Source organism: Neoarius graeffei, chromosome 27 (genome assembly GCF_027579695.1).
Source record: "Neoarius graeffei isolate fNeoGra1 chromosome 27, fNeoGra1.pri, whole genome shotgun sequence".
Lineage (NCBI taxonomy): Eukaryota > Metazoa > Chordata > Actinopteri > Siluriformes > Ariidae > Neoarius > Neoarius graeffei.
Window position 1 is genome coordinate 2,127,788 of NC_083595.1, and position 17,235 is coordinate 2,145,022.

Here is a 17,235-nt window from a genome sequence, read left to right on the forward strand (position 1 = left end):
GGCGATTCTAGCATCTGATCTTTGGGGGTGCTTAGCCCCCAGAGCTGACAGAGGCACCTGGCTTGAACGACAGTGTTTCCACGTTTATTCCGCATTTAGACTAGACTTAACTAGACAAGAAGACTAGACAAGACTAGACTTATGCAATGTTTGAACAGAAGCTGACCCAATAAACTATTATATCTACACATTTACAACCACTGACACAAATATTTACGTTATATTTTTAACTAAACAAGACCTACTACTGCATTTTGAAAATGTAGGCTATATCCAAACCACACTCACTGTCCCCCCCAGACAATGACCAGGGTTTGGATTTGTGAATGATAAGCAAACGTAAATGCTATGTTACATTAAATAAAATTGACTAACACACGGTGTTCTAGCACCATAGCACTTGTACAGCTCTGCACAAAAGTATCTCGATATGGATGATAAATGTCATTTTTATCATTCTGTTCATAGACCAGGGAACATCAATATTGCATTATGCATATTATTGTGTTGTGTTTAACAATTGTAACTCCAGTCCGTACCTTCACATCTCACTATGCCAGTAATACTCAGGTGCTACTTTGAGTTCCTCATCGGCGTGGAATCCAGTTAAAAAAAACACCATGTCGTAGCAAGCACTCGCGCGGACAGGCAACCCAATCAGAGGGGACACAAGGAGGAGAGGGATTTTACTGGTCATAGAACTATCACGTAACAGGTGAATTCAAGAACACACACACGCCCGTGCACACATTCATTGCGCAGTGCGCAAGGGCACTTATTTCTGAAAATTACGTCCAAAAGCAGTGTTTTTGAGGGTGCTGAGCTAGGGGGTGCTGAGCTCGTTTTTGGGGGTGCTTGAGCACCCCCAAAAATAGGCTAAACACACCCCTGGTGAGGACATTTTGTCTGGTTCTCACTTCTGCAAAGGGCTGTTCGAGGGATAAGACTCAGTTTTAGGGATCAGAATGAGGTTTAGGTTAGAGGTAAGGGGTGGGGTTACTGGTAGGGTTAGGGTAAGAGGTGGGATTAGTGTAAGAGGCGGAGTTAGAGGTAGGGTTAGGAATATAGGTGTGTGTGCTTTATGCGTGTAGATCTGTGATGTCCCACACAAAGTCCAGTGGCAGATCTTTCATTTGTTCCTGATAAACACGGTCAAAGTGTTCATTCTGTGCCACAGTTAGAGAGTTCTTCCAGTCTCCCACTGTACCTGCACACACACACACACACACACACACACACACACACACACACACACACACAAGTAAAAATCAATACCAACACGGGGGAAAATCACAGTATTGCCTTTATGATCAGAAATTTACATACAGGGACATGAATGTCATGGCAATTTGGGGTTGTCAGCGATTTCTTCAAACTCTTCTTTTTCTGTGGCAGAATGTGTTGATTTCAGAAAACCCAAAATAAATTAAAACTTGTGCATTAAGTTCCTGTTTTGTTTCCTATTAAAGTTGTCTGTTGTAATATCATTCAGCCACAAAAGAAGAACACTTCAAAGAAATCACTGAAAGCCTGACATTGCTGTGACATTCTTATGTAAAGTGTTTAATAAGATAAAATCACAGATCAGTATTGCAGATAATACACAACCCAGTGCAGAAAGAAGGCAGGAGCTACAGGGATACAAAAGGAAGCCATCACGAAAGAGATGTAAATCCATTTTCAGTGAATGTTTTGGTGGATAAAATGAGTGAGAGTTGGGTTTGTGTGTCAGCTGAGAAGTGAGAGATTGTTAATAATCCCTTTCTCACTCTTTCGTACCCTTGCGCAGGAAAGCGCCTTTCATTGGATCTACAAGATCATCAGGTAAAAATTCGTAGTTGGCTTTTGGGTCTTTCTTCATGTAGTTGAAGCTCGATTTCTCCACCACACTGTCGATGACATCATCCGACACGTTCTTCCCCAAAAACTCACAAATCTGCACCACGGCACCTCTCCGGTCCTGAAACACCACAACACATGTTTACATTCATTCACACAACATCCAGAAACCTACATGGGACACAGAGTCCAGTCAGAGCAGCTGAGGATTATAATATCATCATCATCATCATCATGAGGTCAAATCCAAAATCATCCACTGACTAACACACATTTGTTTAATTAACACAATATTGTACAATAACAGTGTGAACTGAGATAAAGTGTTAAGTGATAAACACAATATAAAAATAAAATGGCTGTATGTTTCGTCTCACCCGGATCATCTGCTCATAGCTGAGAAACAGGATGTTGTATTTGTCCTTGTTGGTGTACCATCCTTTGATGTGATCAAACCAGCAGCCGCCGACCACTGCACACAAAACACACAATACATTCAATCCGACTGAACCCACATCAGCTCGACTGCTCTCACATTTAAACTGTCCTGCAGTCCCATTTAGAGAACGTCTGAGTGTTAATTCTCAGCAGGACAAAAAACCAGCCTGAACTCAGATCATAAATCCTTAGTCCGTCACAAGTGTGTTGGAAGGTTCAACGGAGTCACTAAACCTTGAGTCCAAGTCCAGTCTCGAGTCCCCAGTGTTCAAGTCTTAGTCAAGTCCAAGTCATTAAAAAATTTTTGAGTCGATATTTTCGAGTGCAATATTTACCTTCACCATTAGATTAGTTTCTTACATAACTTACCTTATTTCTACTGTTAGAACACTAATCATCGAGGCACTGTTTTTTGCTTTTTCCGTTCCCCTTATGTCACTTACAGTATTTCTATTGTTCTATTAGACACTGTTTTTTAGGCATTTATTTCTTGCACAGTTCTTATTATGTACTTTTTTCCCCTCCAGCTTGTATTGTTGTATTTTAATTTATATTGCACTGTTATGGAGCGACTTCTGGCACAAGAATTTCCCTCGGGATTCATAAAGTTTTACATATATATATATAAAGGTCAATTCAATCTCCTTGGGTACACACAGATTAAAACCTGTGATCTCCTCCTGACCAATCAGAATGCAGAATGGAGAAGTGTAATTAAAGCAGTTTAGTCAGTAATTCTCTCTCTTTCTCTCTGCGCATATAAGGGAGAACACTGCCAGCTTGACATTGTGGATAACAGTTGAAATAATCCTGACTGCATGTTTGAGTGAGAGTGAAATGAGCAGCACAGGGAAAACATTAACTTAGTTATTTAGTTTATTATTTGCTCATTCTTTCGTGTGAACATTTATTCGTTTAATTAAAAAAAAACATGCTTGAAATAAAAAAAAAATTTGCCCAAAAGTGTAAAATAGTTTCAATTATTAATTTCTACATTATGTCATGCTTAATGACAAAACAATATTTTAATATATTTTAAACACTTTATATTTCATTGTTTTTTGGTAAAAAAACGAACACCATGTGACCTCCTCGACTGGATTTATCAACTACTAATGCCTATATCAGGGATGCGCACTGCAAAGAAACTCTTCATAATGTTGCTATTTAGACTCCTTCTGATGAGTGAGTTCAGGAAAACCACGGACAGAGACAACGTTCATTGCTGAAGAGAGTCTCTCAACTCACTCTTTCGCCCTAAAGGGCAATGTTATTGGGAAACCCACCCCAGAACGGCAGGCAAAATCATAAAACCATGAAACAGGCGACAGGTCGAGCGAGGCACAAACAGGCTATCATAGACTCGGCAGAATCAAAGACGAGAAACAGGAAATCAGGGATCAGGAAACCAAACAAGGACATAAGGCTCGGTAACGTGTCAGCAATGCAACTCAATACTTCCCAAAGTAAATGTGTTTTCACAGTTTTTATATCAGCGCGCTGACTGTGCCTTAATCCTGTGAAGGTGTGAGTCGTTTACAGCACATGCAACAGTCCAGTTGGCGCCCACGCACTTTCCGAGGGTGCCCGAGTGTCTATCTGATGCATGCATCAAGGTGCGCAGCTGTGACACTCTTGCATGAAATTAGTACAAATATTAATGTAGATATAAATATCTTATGCCAAATTATTATGGCATGTTACAAAAAATACAGAAAAAATCCAAGTCCTCATCTCCAATTTATGAGTCTGAATGCAGTTAATGCACGAGTCCAAGACTGAGTCATCAGTGCTCAAGTCCAAGTCAAGTCATGAGTCCTTAAAATTAGGGCATGAGTCGGACTCAAGTCCGAGTCCTGGACTTGAGTACTACAAGCCTGGTATGAAGAATACTGACTCCGCCCACTGAAGAATCTCTCCATCAGCTCGTTGTACGTCTCTGGTTGTTCTAAAACCTTCATGAACCGAGTAAAGTGGAAGTAGGACGTCATGATGTCTTTGGGATTCCTGCTCACATAGATGATCTGGAATAAGAAAAACAAAACATTAATAAAAGCTCATGTTTATTACTGTACAGATCAGAGCAGGGTCAGAAGGGACACTACTGTTAGCTTGGTGCTAGCATAACTTTGAAATCACCATCAGAGCGCTAGCTAATATTAGAATTGGGGACTGGACACACATGTTAAGGACAGTGGTAAAGGCTGAGCACTGCCTTAAGGAAACGGTCCTCAATATATACATAAAAGATTTACATAAAAGATACAAGCTTTACAAACAAGAAGATCTACAGACATAAGAGTTTATAAATTTACAAGCTATGGACAAAATTTGCAAACAAAAAAGGTCTACAATCTACAGACATTCACATAACATACACTGAGCACTTGGTTATAGGTATTGCACTTGGCAATTGGTATTGTGATAATAGATATTGCATAAGAGAGGATAATGCACTTGATAATAGATAAATAACCATAAGTATGAGTCTGCGATGAGCTGGAGACTTGTCCAGGGTGTACCCTACCTCTCACCCATAGTCAGCTGGGATAGGCTCCAGCTTACCTGCAACCCTGTACAGGATAAGCGGTTACAGATAATGGATGGATGGAAGTGGTAAAGGTTGAACAGTGTGTGTGTGTGTTTCCTACCTTTCCTTTGCCCTGTAATCCACAGGGCATCAGGTACTCAGGGAGGTGAGAGCAGAAGAGGCGGGGGGACCGGCGAGTGGGGTAGTACTGTCCCTGTCCATTCGTGGGAAACTCCAGCCATGGCATGCGGTCATATGTATTCTGATCTATGGACTCTGGAAACTCGTCCTCATACAGCAATGTCACAATGCGCTGAGTCCAAACTGTACCTGAAAGACACCCAGGTCACATCTTCAAAAGATTTATAGTAAATTTATTTGGGGGTGGAGCTACAAATGATCTCAGACTGTGATGTCAGAAATATCACATCTGATATTCAAATTAAAAGAAGAAAATAGGATGCACTTGTTTGGAACGCAGTCTTGCCAGGTGATGCCCAGGATCCTTCTAAGGCAGTGCAGATGGAAAGCATTGAGTCTGCGCTCTTGACAGGGGTACAAGGTCCATGCTTCACTGCCATAGAGGAGAGTGCTGAGCATGCAGGCTTGGTACACCTTCATCTTGGTGCTGATGGTCAACATGGAGTTTTCCCAAACCCTCTTTGCAAGGTGAGCCATTGCTGTTGCTGCTTTGCCGATATGCATGTTCAGTTCAACATCCAGGGAGAGGTTGCTGGAAATGGTAGAGCCAAGGTAGGTGAAGTTCTCCACCACCTTGAGGGTGTAGTAGCTGATGGAGATGCTTGGAATGTTGCTGACACCTTGGCCTAAGATGTTGGTCTTCTTAAGGCTGATGGTGAGGCCGAACTCTCTACATGCACGTGCAAAGCAGCTAATAAGATGCTGTAGAGCTTCCTCAGTCAAGTTCAAGTTCAAGTTTTTATTGTCATATGCACAGTTAGGACATGTCCACTTGCACAATGAAATTCTTAATTTGCTGTCCACCATGAATGTCAATTACAAATAAATAAATAGGTGGAAGAAGTATTACAAAGTAAGGCAATATAGTGCAAAAATAAAAGCAAAGAAAAGCAAAAGCAACAAAAACAAAAACACCCAGTGTAGTACAAAATAAAGGTGAAAGTCAAGGTCAAGTCAAGTTTATTTTTATAGCTCTTTTAACAATAGACATTGTCACATAGCAGCTTTACAGAAAATTAAGGACTTTAAACATAAGCTAATTTTATCACTAATCTATCCCCAATGAGCAAGCCTGTGACGATGGTGGCAAGGAAAAACTCCCTCAGATGACATGAGAAAGAAACCTCAAGAGGAACCAGATTTAAAAGGGAACCCACCCTCATGGGTTCCCTTTTAAATCTGGTTCCTCATGAGAACCCATCCTCATCCCCTCCTAGAACTGCCACCTTATTGTGGTGGAGGGGTTTGTGTGCTTGAATGATCCTAGGAGCTATGTTGTCGGGGGCATTACGCCCCTGTTAGGGTCTCCCAAGGCAGACAGGTCCTAGGTGACAGGCCAAACCAAGACCAGTTCACCAAAACCCTTATGGATAATAATAGATCAAGGACCGTGACATCGCCGGGTATGGCGCAGCTGCGGCCCCACCCTGGAGCCAGGCCCGGGGATGGTGCTCATATGCAAGTGCTTGGTGGCTGGGCCTTTGCCCACTGGGCCCGGCCGGGCTCAGCCCAATGCGGTGATGTGGACCCGACCTCCTGTGGGTTCACCATCCACAGAGGTAGCCGTAGGGGGCTGGTGCAGTGTGGATTGGGCGGCACTCGAAGGCAGGGGCCTTGACGACCTGATCCCCGAACACAGCGGCTAGCTGTTGGAACATGGAATGTCACTTCGCTGGGGGGGAAAGAGCCTGAGCTTGTGTGGGAGGTTGAGAGGTACCGGCTAGAGGTAGTTGGGCTCACCTCCACACACAGTTTGGGCTCCGGAACCCAGCTCCTCGAGAGGGGCTGGACTCTCCACTTCTCTGGAGTCACTCATGGTGAGCGGTGGCGGGCTGGTGTGGGCTTGCTTATAGCTCCCCAGCTCAGCCGCCATGTGTTGGAGTTTACTCCAGTAAACGAGAGGGTCGCCTCTCTGTGCCTTTGGATCAGGGAGAGGGCTCTTGCTGTTGTTTGTGCCTATGGGCCGAATAGCAGTATAGAGTATCCGGCCTTCTTGGAGTCCCTGGGAGAGGTACTGAGAGGTGCTCAGACTGGGGACTCCATTGTTCTACTGGGGGACTTCAACGCTCACACGGGTGACAACAATGACACCTGGAGGGGCGTGATTGGGAGGAACGGCCTCTCTGATCTGAACCTGAGTGGTGTTTTGTTATTGGACTTCTGTGCTAGTCATGATTTGTCCATAATGAACACCATGTTCGAGCATAGGGGTGTCCATAAGTGCACATGGCACCAGGACACCTTAGGTCGGAGGTCGATGATCGACTTTGTTGTCGTTTCATCTGATCTCCTGCCCTATGACTTGGACACTCGGGTGAAGAAAGGGGCTGAGCTGTCAACTGATCACCACCTGGTGGTGAGTTGGATGTGCTGGCGGAGGAGGAAGCCGGACAGACCTGGCAGGCCCAAATATATGGTGAGGGTCTGCTGGGAACATCTGGCCGAGCACTCTGTCAGGGAGGTCTTTAACTCCCACCTCCGGGAGAGCTTCTCCCAGCTTCTGAGGGAGGCAGGGGACATTGAGTCTGAGTGGACCATGTTCTCTACCTCCATTGTAGATGCGGCTGTTCGGAGCTGTGGCCGCAAGGTCTCCGGTGCCTGTCGTGGTGGCAATCCCCGAACCCCGTGGGGGACACCGGAAGTAAGGGATGCCGTCAAGCTGAAGAAGGAGTCCTATCAGGCCATGTTGGCCTCCGGGACTCCTGAGGCAGCTGACGGGTATTGGCAGGTCAGGCGTGCCACAGCTCGGGCAGTTGCGGAGGCAAAAACTTGGAACTGGGAGGAGTTCGGTGAGGCCATGGAGGAGGACTATCGGTTGGCCTCGAAGAAATTCTGTCAAACCGTCCGGCACCTCAGGAGGGGGAAGCAGTACTCTGCCAACACTGTTTACAGTGCGGGTGGGGAGCTGTTGACCTCGACTGGGGACATTGTCGGGCGGTGGAAGGAATACTTTGAGGATCTCCTCAATCCCACCATCACGTCTTCCACTGAGGAAGTGGAGGCTGATGATTCAGATGTGGACTTGTCCAATACCTAAGCCGAAGTCACTGAGGTGGTTTGCAAGCTCCTCGGTAGCAAGGCACCGGGGGTGGATGAGATCCGCCCCGAGTATCTCAAGTCTCTGGATGTTGTGGGGCTGTCTTGGCTGACACACCTCTGCAACATCGCATGGCGGTTGGGGACAGTGCCTCTGGAGTGGCATACTGGGGTGGTGGTCCCTCTTTTTAAGAAAGGGGACCGGAGAGTGTGCTCCAATTATAGGGGAATCACACTTCTCAGCCTCCCCAGGAAGGTTTACTCCAGGGTACTGGAGAGAAGAATTCGGCCAATAGTCGAACCTCGGATCCAGGAGGAACAATGCGGTTTTCATCCTGGTCGCGGAACACTGGACCAGCTCTATACCCTTCATAGGGTGCTCGAGGGTTCATGGGAGTTTGCCCAACCAGTCCACATGTGCTTTGTGGATCTGGAGAAGGCATTCGACCGTGTCCCTCATGGTATTCTGTGGGGGGTGCTTCGGGAGTATGGGGTTCGGGGGTCTTTGCTAAGGGCTGTCCGGTCCCTGTACGAATGGAGCAGGAGTCTGGTTCGCATTGCCGGCAGTGAGTCAGACCTGTTCCCAGTGCATGTTGGACTCCGGCAGGGCTGCCCTTTGTCACCGGTTCTGTTCATAATTTTTATGGACAGAATTTCTAGGCGCAGCCAGGGGCCATAAGGAATCCTGTTTGGGAACCACAGGATTTCATCTCTGCTTTTTGCGGATGATGTTGTCCTGTTGGCTTCTCCAAAACAGGACCTTCAGCATGCACTGGGGCGGTTTGCAGTCGAGTGTGAAGCAGCTGGGATGAGAATCACCACCTCCAAGTCCGAGGCCATGGTTCTCGACCGGAAAAGGGTGGCTTGCCCTCTCCAGGTTGGTGGAGAAGTCCTGCCTCAAGTGGAGGAGTTTAAGTATCTCGGGATCTTGTTCACGAGTGAGGGAAGGATAGAGCGTGAGATCGACAGGCGGATCGATGCAGCCTCTGCAGTGATGCAGTCACTTTACTGGTCCGTCATGGTGAAGAACGAGCTGAGCCAAAAGGCGAAGCTCTCGATTTACCGGTCGATCTACATTCTGACTCTCACTTATGGTCATGAGCTTTGGATAATGAGTGAAAGAACAAGATCGTGGAAACAAGTGGCCAAAATGAGTTTCCTTCGCAGGGTGGCTGGACGATCCCTTAGAGATAGGGTGAGAAGCACAGTCACTTGGGAGGAGCTCGGTGTAGAGCCGCTGCTCCTCCACATCGAGAGGAATCAACTGAGGTGGCTCAGGCATCTCTCTCAGATGCCTCTTGGATGCCTCCCTGGGGAGGTGTTCCAGACATGTCCCCTCAGGAGGAGGCCCCGGGGAAGACCAAGGACACGCTGGAGGGACTATGTCTCTTGGCTGGCCTGGGAATGCCTCGGTGTTCTTCCCAAGGAGCTGACCGAGGTGTCTGGGGAAAGGGAAGTTTGGGCTTCCATGCTTAGACTACTGCCTCTGCGACCCGGCCCCGGATAAGCGAATGAAGACAAGACGAGTATAGTTTTAACATGAAGTTTGTTTTGTTGAAGTTATAAACTGTTCATTGTTGGAAACTTGAGTGCAAAACTGTTCATGACAACAGCAGTCCTAAAGTTAGCAAGTTAACTGTAGACCTTAGCCATAAAAGCATTACTGTAAGTGTCCAGAGCCATCTTCCAAGTGCGACAGTGTGTGCAGTCAGGGCAGCAGCATCTGCAAACAGCACCTCCCTGATCAGGACAGTCACACCTTGGTCTTTGCATGGAGGCAAGTGAGGTTAAAGAGGTTCCCATCATTTCTGGTGTTGAGGTATATGCCATCCTCTGACTGGTTGAAGGCAACGGACAGCAGCAGGGAGAAGAATATGCTGAAGAGTGTTGGGGAAAGTACGCACCCCTGTTTCACTCTGCTCCTGATTGGAAATGGATCCAAGGATGAGCCATCGTAATGGACAATACCTTGCATGCCTTCATGAAAAGATGCAATCAACCTCAGGAGCTTGGCGGGGGCAGCCGATCCTTTGCAGCAGGGTGAACAGACCTTTCCTGCTGACAAGGTCGAAGGCCTTCGTCAGATCAATGAAGGCGATGTACAAGGATCGTCTCTGCGCTTGGCACTTCTCTTGCAGCTGTCTCAGTGAAAAGATCATATCAACTGTTGCTTTTCCTGCTATGAATCTGCATTGTGCCTCAGGGTATACACCTTCCGCAAGTGCCTGAAACCTGTTCAGTACTACATGGGTGAAGGCCTTCCCAACAATGCTGAGGAGGTAGTTATTAGGACTAATTCCACAGTAGTTGTTGCAGGTCACTACGGTCACCTTTGTTCTTATACAGCGGGATGATGTTGGCCTTATGCATATCCTGGGGCACTGTACTGTCCTCCCAGCAATGTAGCAGGAGCTTGTGAAAATGGTGCAGGAGAACAGATTTCTTGTCAGCCATGATGACCTCAAGGGAAATGCTATCCTTTCCTGGAGCTTTGCCACAAGCTAGGAAGTCGATGGCCTTGCTGTGTTCCTTCACAGAAGGTGGAACATTGAGCTCCTCCATGACAGACAGGGGATCAATATGCTCAAATCCTATGTTGGTGATAACATTCTCCCTGGAGTACAGCTCCTGATAATGCTCTGCCCATCTCTCACCATTTTTTTTGGTCTGTTATGATGTTGCCAGAAACAGACTTCAGGGGTGTGAGCTTGGTGCCACTTGAACCGAAAGCTTTTGGCACAGATGTTGCTGCAGTCAGCAGAGAGTTGGATGCTCTGGCAGAGGTTCAGCCAGTACTTGTTGGCACACTGTCTAGCAATCCGTTGAGCATTGTTCCTGGCCTTCCTGAGTGCAGTGTCTTCTCTGAGGGCTATCTCTTGTAGTTGAGCAGTGCTGCATACTTAGCTGCAATTACTGGCTCAAGTTCAGCAATTCCTGCTTTGAACCAGTCTGGATTCTATCTCTCTGTCTTGCCGAAGGTGTCCAAGGCGGAGTTGTAGATGGCATCACGGATGTGGTTCTGTCTTTCTTTGGTGTTGCCTGTGGGGCAGTCCTTCAAGTCTTCTTCAGTGGAGTTGGCGAAGCGTTCACACAGGTCTGGGATTGATGTCCTGGCTGTGTTGATATGTGGGCATCCTTTCTGCTTGTAACCATGGATTCATTTGGGCTGAAGATGCATCTTGCTGCTGATCAGGGAGTGGCTGGTGTCACAGTCAGTGCTGTGATAACTGCGAGTAACAAGGACACAGTTCAACAAGGGTCTTCGAGTGATAATGAGATCCAGCTGGTGCCAGTGACAGGATCTGGGGTGCCGCCAGGATACTCTGTGGTTCGGTTTGGTGGAGAAGAATGTGTTGGTTATACAGAGATCATGGTAGGAGCATAACTCTAGAAGCCTCTGTCTGTTCTTGTTGAGCTTGCTGACACCAAAGTGGCTGATGCTATGGGGCCAGCAGGGATCAGCTCTCACTTGTGCATTGAAGTCTCCAAGCAGGTACAGGTGCTTTGTGGGAGGAATCCCTCTGATGGTGGAATCAAGCTAGTCATAAAACTCATCCTTTAGCTCGGCTGATGAGTAGAGTGTAGGAGCATAGATGCTCAGGATGTTCACTGTGCAGAGGAGATTGAGAGACGGAGCAAGAAGATTCAGGCTGTACCTCTGGATGGCAGTTCCACTGATGACAGGAGAGAGTTTCTCACGGTGAATCCAACACTGTGCAATCGTGGGTCCTCTGGTTACTGCCCCTGCCAAAAGAATGTGTAGTCCTGTTCTCTGAGGCTGCCATTTGAATGGAGTCTGGTCTCCTGCAGTGCAGCAATGTCAATGTTGAGCCTTTTGAGTTCTTGGTTGATGATAGCTGTTTTCCTGGAGTCATCAACCTGACGTAAATCATCGGAGAGGCCAAGACACATTGTCATGATATTCCAGCATGCTAGTCACAAGAGTGATGATTTTCTCTTTCTTCTTCCTTTGCCTAGTGTAAGGTTTACAGTCTGCTTGTCACTTGTTACCCTTAGCTCTAACCACCCAATGAAGCAGGCAGATTGTGGCGGGTCAGCACCTGACTGGCTGGGGACTGCCCAGCTTGAGGCAGGCAGTAGCTGACCAGTGAGACTATGATTCACCCTTGGAGACAGCCCATAGCACCTGAACCTACACCAATTAGTCTGGACTTATAACTCATAACTGCTGCCTCCCATGTTGTTTCTGCTGCTAGGAACAGCGGCACTGGAGTGACCTCTCCAGGATGCATACCTGGGCAAAATGTATGGAGATCCTGTGGTGCCCAGTCAACAGAATCCCCCTCTTGACCTCACTGATGTGGTCCAAAGGAGAGCAAAGTAATACATTTGGCATCAGCTTGGCTGCAGGAGCTGCCAGAAGGAGGTCAATGTTGACAATCCAACCACCTTAGGGTCCCCACCTGGGACCCAGACACTTTGAGATACTTGTCATGGTAATGAAACATTCATCCATCCATCCAATATCTGTAGCCACTTATCCTGTACAGGGTTGGAGGCAAGCTGGAGCCTATCCCAGCTGACTATGGGTGAGAGGCAGGGTACACCCTGGATAAGTTGCCAGATCATTGCAGGACAATAAAAAAACATTACATGCTAATTGGTTAGCTAAGCTAATTCATGCTAGCTCTATTACGCTTTCAGTTCTTTGCTCACTGAATAGAAACAAAAATTAATTCTCATTTAAAATCTCTCTCACACACGCACGCACATACATACACCCTACAGATAAAGTGTAGTGTAGAGTTTATTGGAGTTTAACTGCAACGTTGCTTGGCTCGGTGCTGCAGTGGTTATCACTGTCGCCCCACAGCAAGAAGGTTCAAGGTTCTGGGTCCTCGCGGTCAACTGGGGTCTTTCTGTGTGGAGTTTGCATGTTCTTGTGTCTGTGTGGGTTTCCCCGGGCTGCTCCAGTTTCCTCCCACAGTCCAAAGACATGTGGATTCAGTCAACTGGCTCCTCTGAATCCCCCAGAGGTGTGAGTGTGATGGTTATTTATCTCTGTGTGATCCTGTAATTGCCTGGTGGCCTGCCCAGAGTGAGCCTCACCTCTCACCCAAAATCAGCTGGGATTGGTTCCACCTTCCACCATGGTCCTGATGGATAAGCACTGTAGATTACAGATGGATGAAACTCCAGTGTTTATCAGATGTGTATGACAGTTATTTGAGTTCATTCAGTGACTATTACAAAACATATAGTAAACAGGACAGGGGTCATGATGAAAGTCCACTGTCTCGACATTCTGCTCATAGTTTTATTCATCTAATGGTTGACATCAGCATCACATTATTGTCAGTGGCAATTCTGGACAAACCCCCATTCAGTCCCCCCCCCCCCCCAACACCCAAAAAACCCTAACCTCCCCCAGCACAAAACAAACAAAAACAACAAAACATTCTTTACTAAATTATTTTTTTTTCATACATTTGGAACAACTCAATCACTGAACACAATATAAATATTAAAAATACAGACAAAAATAAGACACATATCAAAAATAAGTAACAAAGGTAAATAAAAACAAATTGTAGGATGTAAATACAAATAAAAAGAATCAGATTATGAGAATAAGTTTTAATAAATGCTTGTGTGATATATGCTGCAGGCTGCACACATTATCCTTCATTTCCTTCGGGATGAATAAAGTATCTATCTATCTATCTATCTATCTATCTATCTATCTATCTATCTATCTATCTATCTATCTATCTATCTCTATTATCATGATAAAACAGTGTGAAATAAAAATTAACAAACATAAGTGTTTTCAGTGTGTCTCATCTCATCTCATCTCATCTCATTATCTCTAGCCGCTTTATCCTTCTACAGGGTCGCAGGCAAGCTGGAGCCTATCCCAGCTGACTACGGGCGAAAGGCGAGGTACACCCTGGACAACTCGCCAGGTCATCACAGGGCTTGACAGAAAACTGATTGTGTAAATGTAAACATTCAAATTTTTTTGTGTGTCTCTCATACCTAAATCCACCGCTGATTATTATTACATACACTTCTCACTGTCTTGATTCTCATATCTGTTGATATAAAAACTTTTATTCCCAATATTCATTGTGTGTGTGAGGGTTGTGTCTCTCACCTGATTTAGGAAAAGTAACAACAAACACATCATCATCTCTGATCTGGAACGTCTCCAGACTGTCCATGTACTCCGGTGTGGTATCGTTCCCACTGGTTTGAGGAAAGACAAATCCTCTGTAGGAGAGAAGTTTGTCTCCGAGCTTCTGGAACTCCTGCTGAGTCATGCTGTGATATGACTGTGATCCACTCACTCACACACTCAGATCTTATATAAGTAAATCAAAGCAGCAGATAAGAGACCTCGTGGGTGTGGAAAGTGGGTGGAGTCTTTCCATCCATCCATTCATCCATCATCTGTAGCTGCTTATCCTGTCCTACAGGGTCACAGGCAAGCTGGAGCCAATCCCAGCTAACTATGGGCGAGAGGCGGGGTTCACCCTGGACAAGTCGCCAGGTCATCACAGGGCTGACACAGAGACACAGACAACCATTCACACTCACATTCACACCTACGCTCAATTTAGAGTCACCAGTTAACCTAACCTGCATGTCTTTGGACTATGGGGGAAACCGGAGCACCCGGAGGAAACCCACGCGGACACGGGGAGAACATGCAAACTCCGCACAGAAAGGCCCTCGCCGGCCGCTGGGCTCGAAGCCAGAACCTTCTTGCTGTGAGGCGACAGTGCGAACCACTACAGGGTGGAGTCTTTGTTAATTATTTATTTCAATAGGCCAGAAGTAAACTGTATTGACTCAGAGTTGTGTGTCTCATTCACTCAGTTCATATTTCCTGCTGTCAGATGAAATTGTCACCACTTAGCTTCAGCCAAAATCAAACTGTAGTAAAGTATTCTGTGCAGCACACTCGAGTTCTTCACTCCAACCTTCACACCCCATGTCTCCATGGAGCTCGCTGTGTGCACAGGGGCATCATTATGCTGGAACAGGTTTGGCCCTCTTAGTACCAAATGAAGGAAAATTATAATACTACAGCATACAAAGATTGTGTCAGTGGAGGCGTGGCCAGGTGTCAGCTGTGGGTGGTGAGGAGTCAGGTAGAACCAGCAGGTAACACGTGATGAGTTTCACCTGATGAATTTAGGTGTGTGTGTGTGTGTGTGTGTGCTTTATGCGTGTAGATCTGTGATGTCCCACACAAAGTCCAGTGGCAGATCTTTCATTTGTTCCTGATAAACACGGTCAAAGTGTTCATTCTGTGCCACAGTCAGAGAGTTTTTCCAGTCTCCCACTGTACCTGCACACACACACACACAAGTAAAAATCAATACCAACACGGGGGAAAATCACAGTATTGCCTTTGAGATCAGAAATTTACATACAGGGACATGAATGTCATGGCAATTTGGGGTTGTCAGCGATTTCTTCAAACTCTTCTTTTTCTGTGGCAGAATGATTACAGCATACCAAACATTTAACCTAATCCTAGCTGGCTGTATGTATAATCTGACCCTGTGTTGATTTCAGAAAACCCAAAATAAATTAAAACTTGTGCATTACATTCCTGTTTTGTTTCCTATTAAAGTTGTCGGTTGTAAAATCATTCAGCCACAAAAGAAGAACACTTCAAAGAAATCACTGAAAGCCTGTCATTGCTGTGACATTCTTATGTAAAGTGTTTAATAAGATAAAATCACAGATCAGTATTGCAGATAATACACAACCCAGTGCAGAAAGAAGGCAGAAGCTACAGGGATACAAAAGGAAGCCATCACGAAAGAGATGTAAATCCATTTTCAGTGAATGTTTTGGTGGATAAAATGAGTGAGAGTTGGGTTTGTGTGTCAGCTGAGAAGTGAGAGATTGTTAATAATCCCTTTCTCACTCTTTCGTACCCTTGCGCAGGAAAGTGCCTTTCATTGGATCTACAAGATCATCAGGTAAAAATTCGTAGTTGGCTTTTGGGTCTTTCTTCATGTAGTTGAAGCTCGATTTCTCCACCACACTGTCGATGACATCATCCAACACGTTCTTCCCCAAAAACTCACAAATCTGCACCACGGCACCTCTCCGGTCCTGAAACACCACAACACATGTTTACATTCATTCACACAACATCCAGAAACCTACATGGGACACAGAGTCCAGTCAGAGCAGCTGAGGATTATACAACCCCGATTCCAAAAAAGTTGGGACAAAGTACAAATTGTAAATAAAAACGGAATGCAATAATTTACAAATCTCAAAAATTGATATTGTATTCACAATAGAACATAGACAACATATCAAATGTCGAAAGTGAGACATTTTGAAATTTCATGCCAAATATTGGCTCATTTGAAATTTCATGACAGTAACACATCTCAAAAAAGTTGGGACAGGGGCAATAAGAGGCTGGAAAAGTTAAAGGTACAAAAAAGGAACAGCTGGAGGACCAAACTGCAACTCATTAGGTCAATTGGCAATAGGTCATTAACATGACTGGGTATAAAAAGAGCATCTTGGAGTGGCAGCGGCTCTCAGAATTAAAGATGGGAAGAGGATCACCAATCCCCCTAATTCTGTGCCGACAAATAGTGGAGCAATATCAGAAAGGAGTTCGACAGTGTAAAATTGCAAAGAGTTTGAACATATCATCATCTACAGGGCATAATATCATCAAGAGATTCAGAGAATCTGGAAGAATCTCTGTGCGTAAGGGTCAAGGCTGGAAAACCATACTGAGTGCCTGTGACCTTCAGGCCCTTAGACGGCACTGCATCACATACAGGCATGCTTCTGTATTGGAAATCACAAAATGGGCTCAGGAATATTTCCAGAGAACATTATCTGTGAACACAATTCACCGTGCCATCCGCCGTTGCCAGCTAAAACTCTATAGTTCAAAGAAGAAGCCGTATCTAAACACGATCCAGAAGCGCAGACGTCTTCTCTGGGCCAAGGCTCATTTAAAATGGACTGTGGCAAAGTGGAAAACTGTTCTGTGGTCAGACGAATCAAAATTTGAAGTTCTTTATGGAAATCAGGGACGCCGTGTCATTCGGACTAAAGAGGAGAAGGACAACCCAAGTTGTTATCAGCGCTCAGTTCAGAAGCCTGCATCTCTGATGGTATGGGGTTGCATTAGTGCGTGTGGCATGGGCAGCTTACACATCTGGAAAGACACCATC

At 45.6% G+C, this 17,235-nt stretch overlaps 2 protein-coding genes across 2 annotated transcripts in view; both read right to left on the reverse strand.

The window, feature by feature from the left end:
- Positions 1 to 1,079: 1,079 nt before the first annotated feature.
- LOC132874811 (amine sulfotransferase-like) lies at positions 1,080 to 14,340 on the reverse strand. Its single transcript, XM_060911217.1, has 6 exons — positions 14,163 to 14,340; positions 4,929 to 5,137; positions 4,175 to 4,301; positions 2,217 to 2,311; positions 1,780 to 1,960; positions 1,080 to 1,207 (listed from the first exon to the last, which is right to left on the reverse strand). Exons 1-6 carry the CDS (start codon positions 14,326 to 14,328, stop codon positions 1,080 to 1,082), a joined length of 906 nt encoding a protein of 301 aa, XP_060767200.1. The 5' UTR covers positions 14,329 to 14,340.
- Positions 14,341 to 15,234: 894 nt separating this feature from the next.
- Positions 15,235 to 17,235, reverse strand: part of LOC132875210 (amine sulfotransferase-like) — a 40,169-nt gene continuing 38,168 nt past the window's right edge. Inside the window, exons 5-6 of the mRNA XM_060911907.1 lie at positions 15,961 to 16,141; positions 15,235 to 15,362 (exon numbers count right to left, since the gene is read on the reverse strand). Coding sequence (XP_060767890.1) covers positions 15,235 to 15,362; positions 15,961 to 16,141 — 309 coding nt within the window. The remainder of the gene's footprint in view (positions 15,363 to 15,960; positions 16,142 to 17,235) is intronic.

What these genes read in the sequence shown, in the direction of transcription:
- LOC132874811 (XM_060911217.1), bottom strand. Translation starts at nt 14,328, where the DNA reads ATGACTCAGCAGGAGTTCCAGAAGCTCGGAGACAAACTTCTCTCCTAC. An exon ending in GAGATTCTTCAGTGGGCGGA is followed by an intron (nt 2,312 to 4,174) that starts GTCAGTATTCTT and finishes TTTTGTGTGCAG; the next exon opens with TGGTCGGCGGCTGCTGGTTT. An exon ending in GCTATGAGCAGATGATCCGG is followed by an intron (nt 1,961 to 2,216) that starts GTGAGACGAAAC and finishes GTGGTGTTTCAG; the next exon opens with GACCGGAGAGGTGCCGTGGT.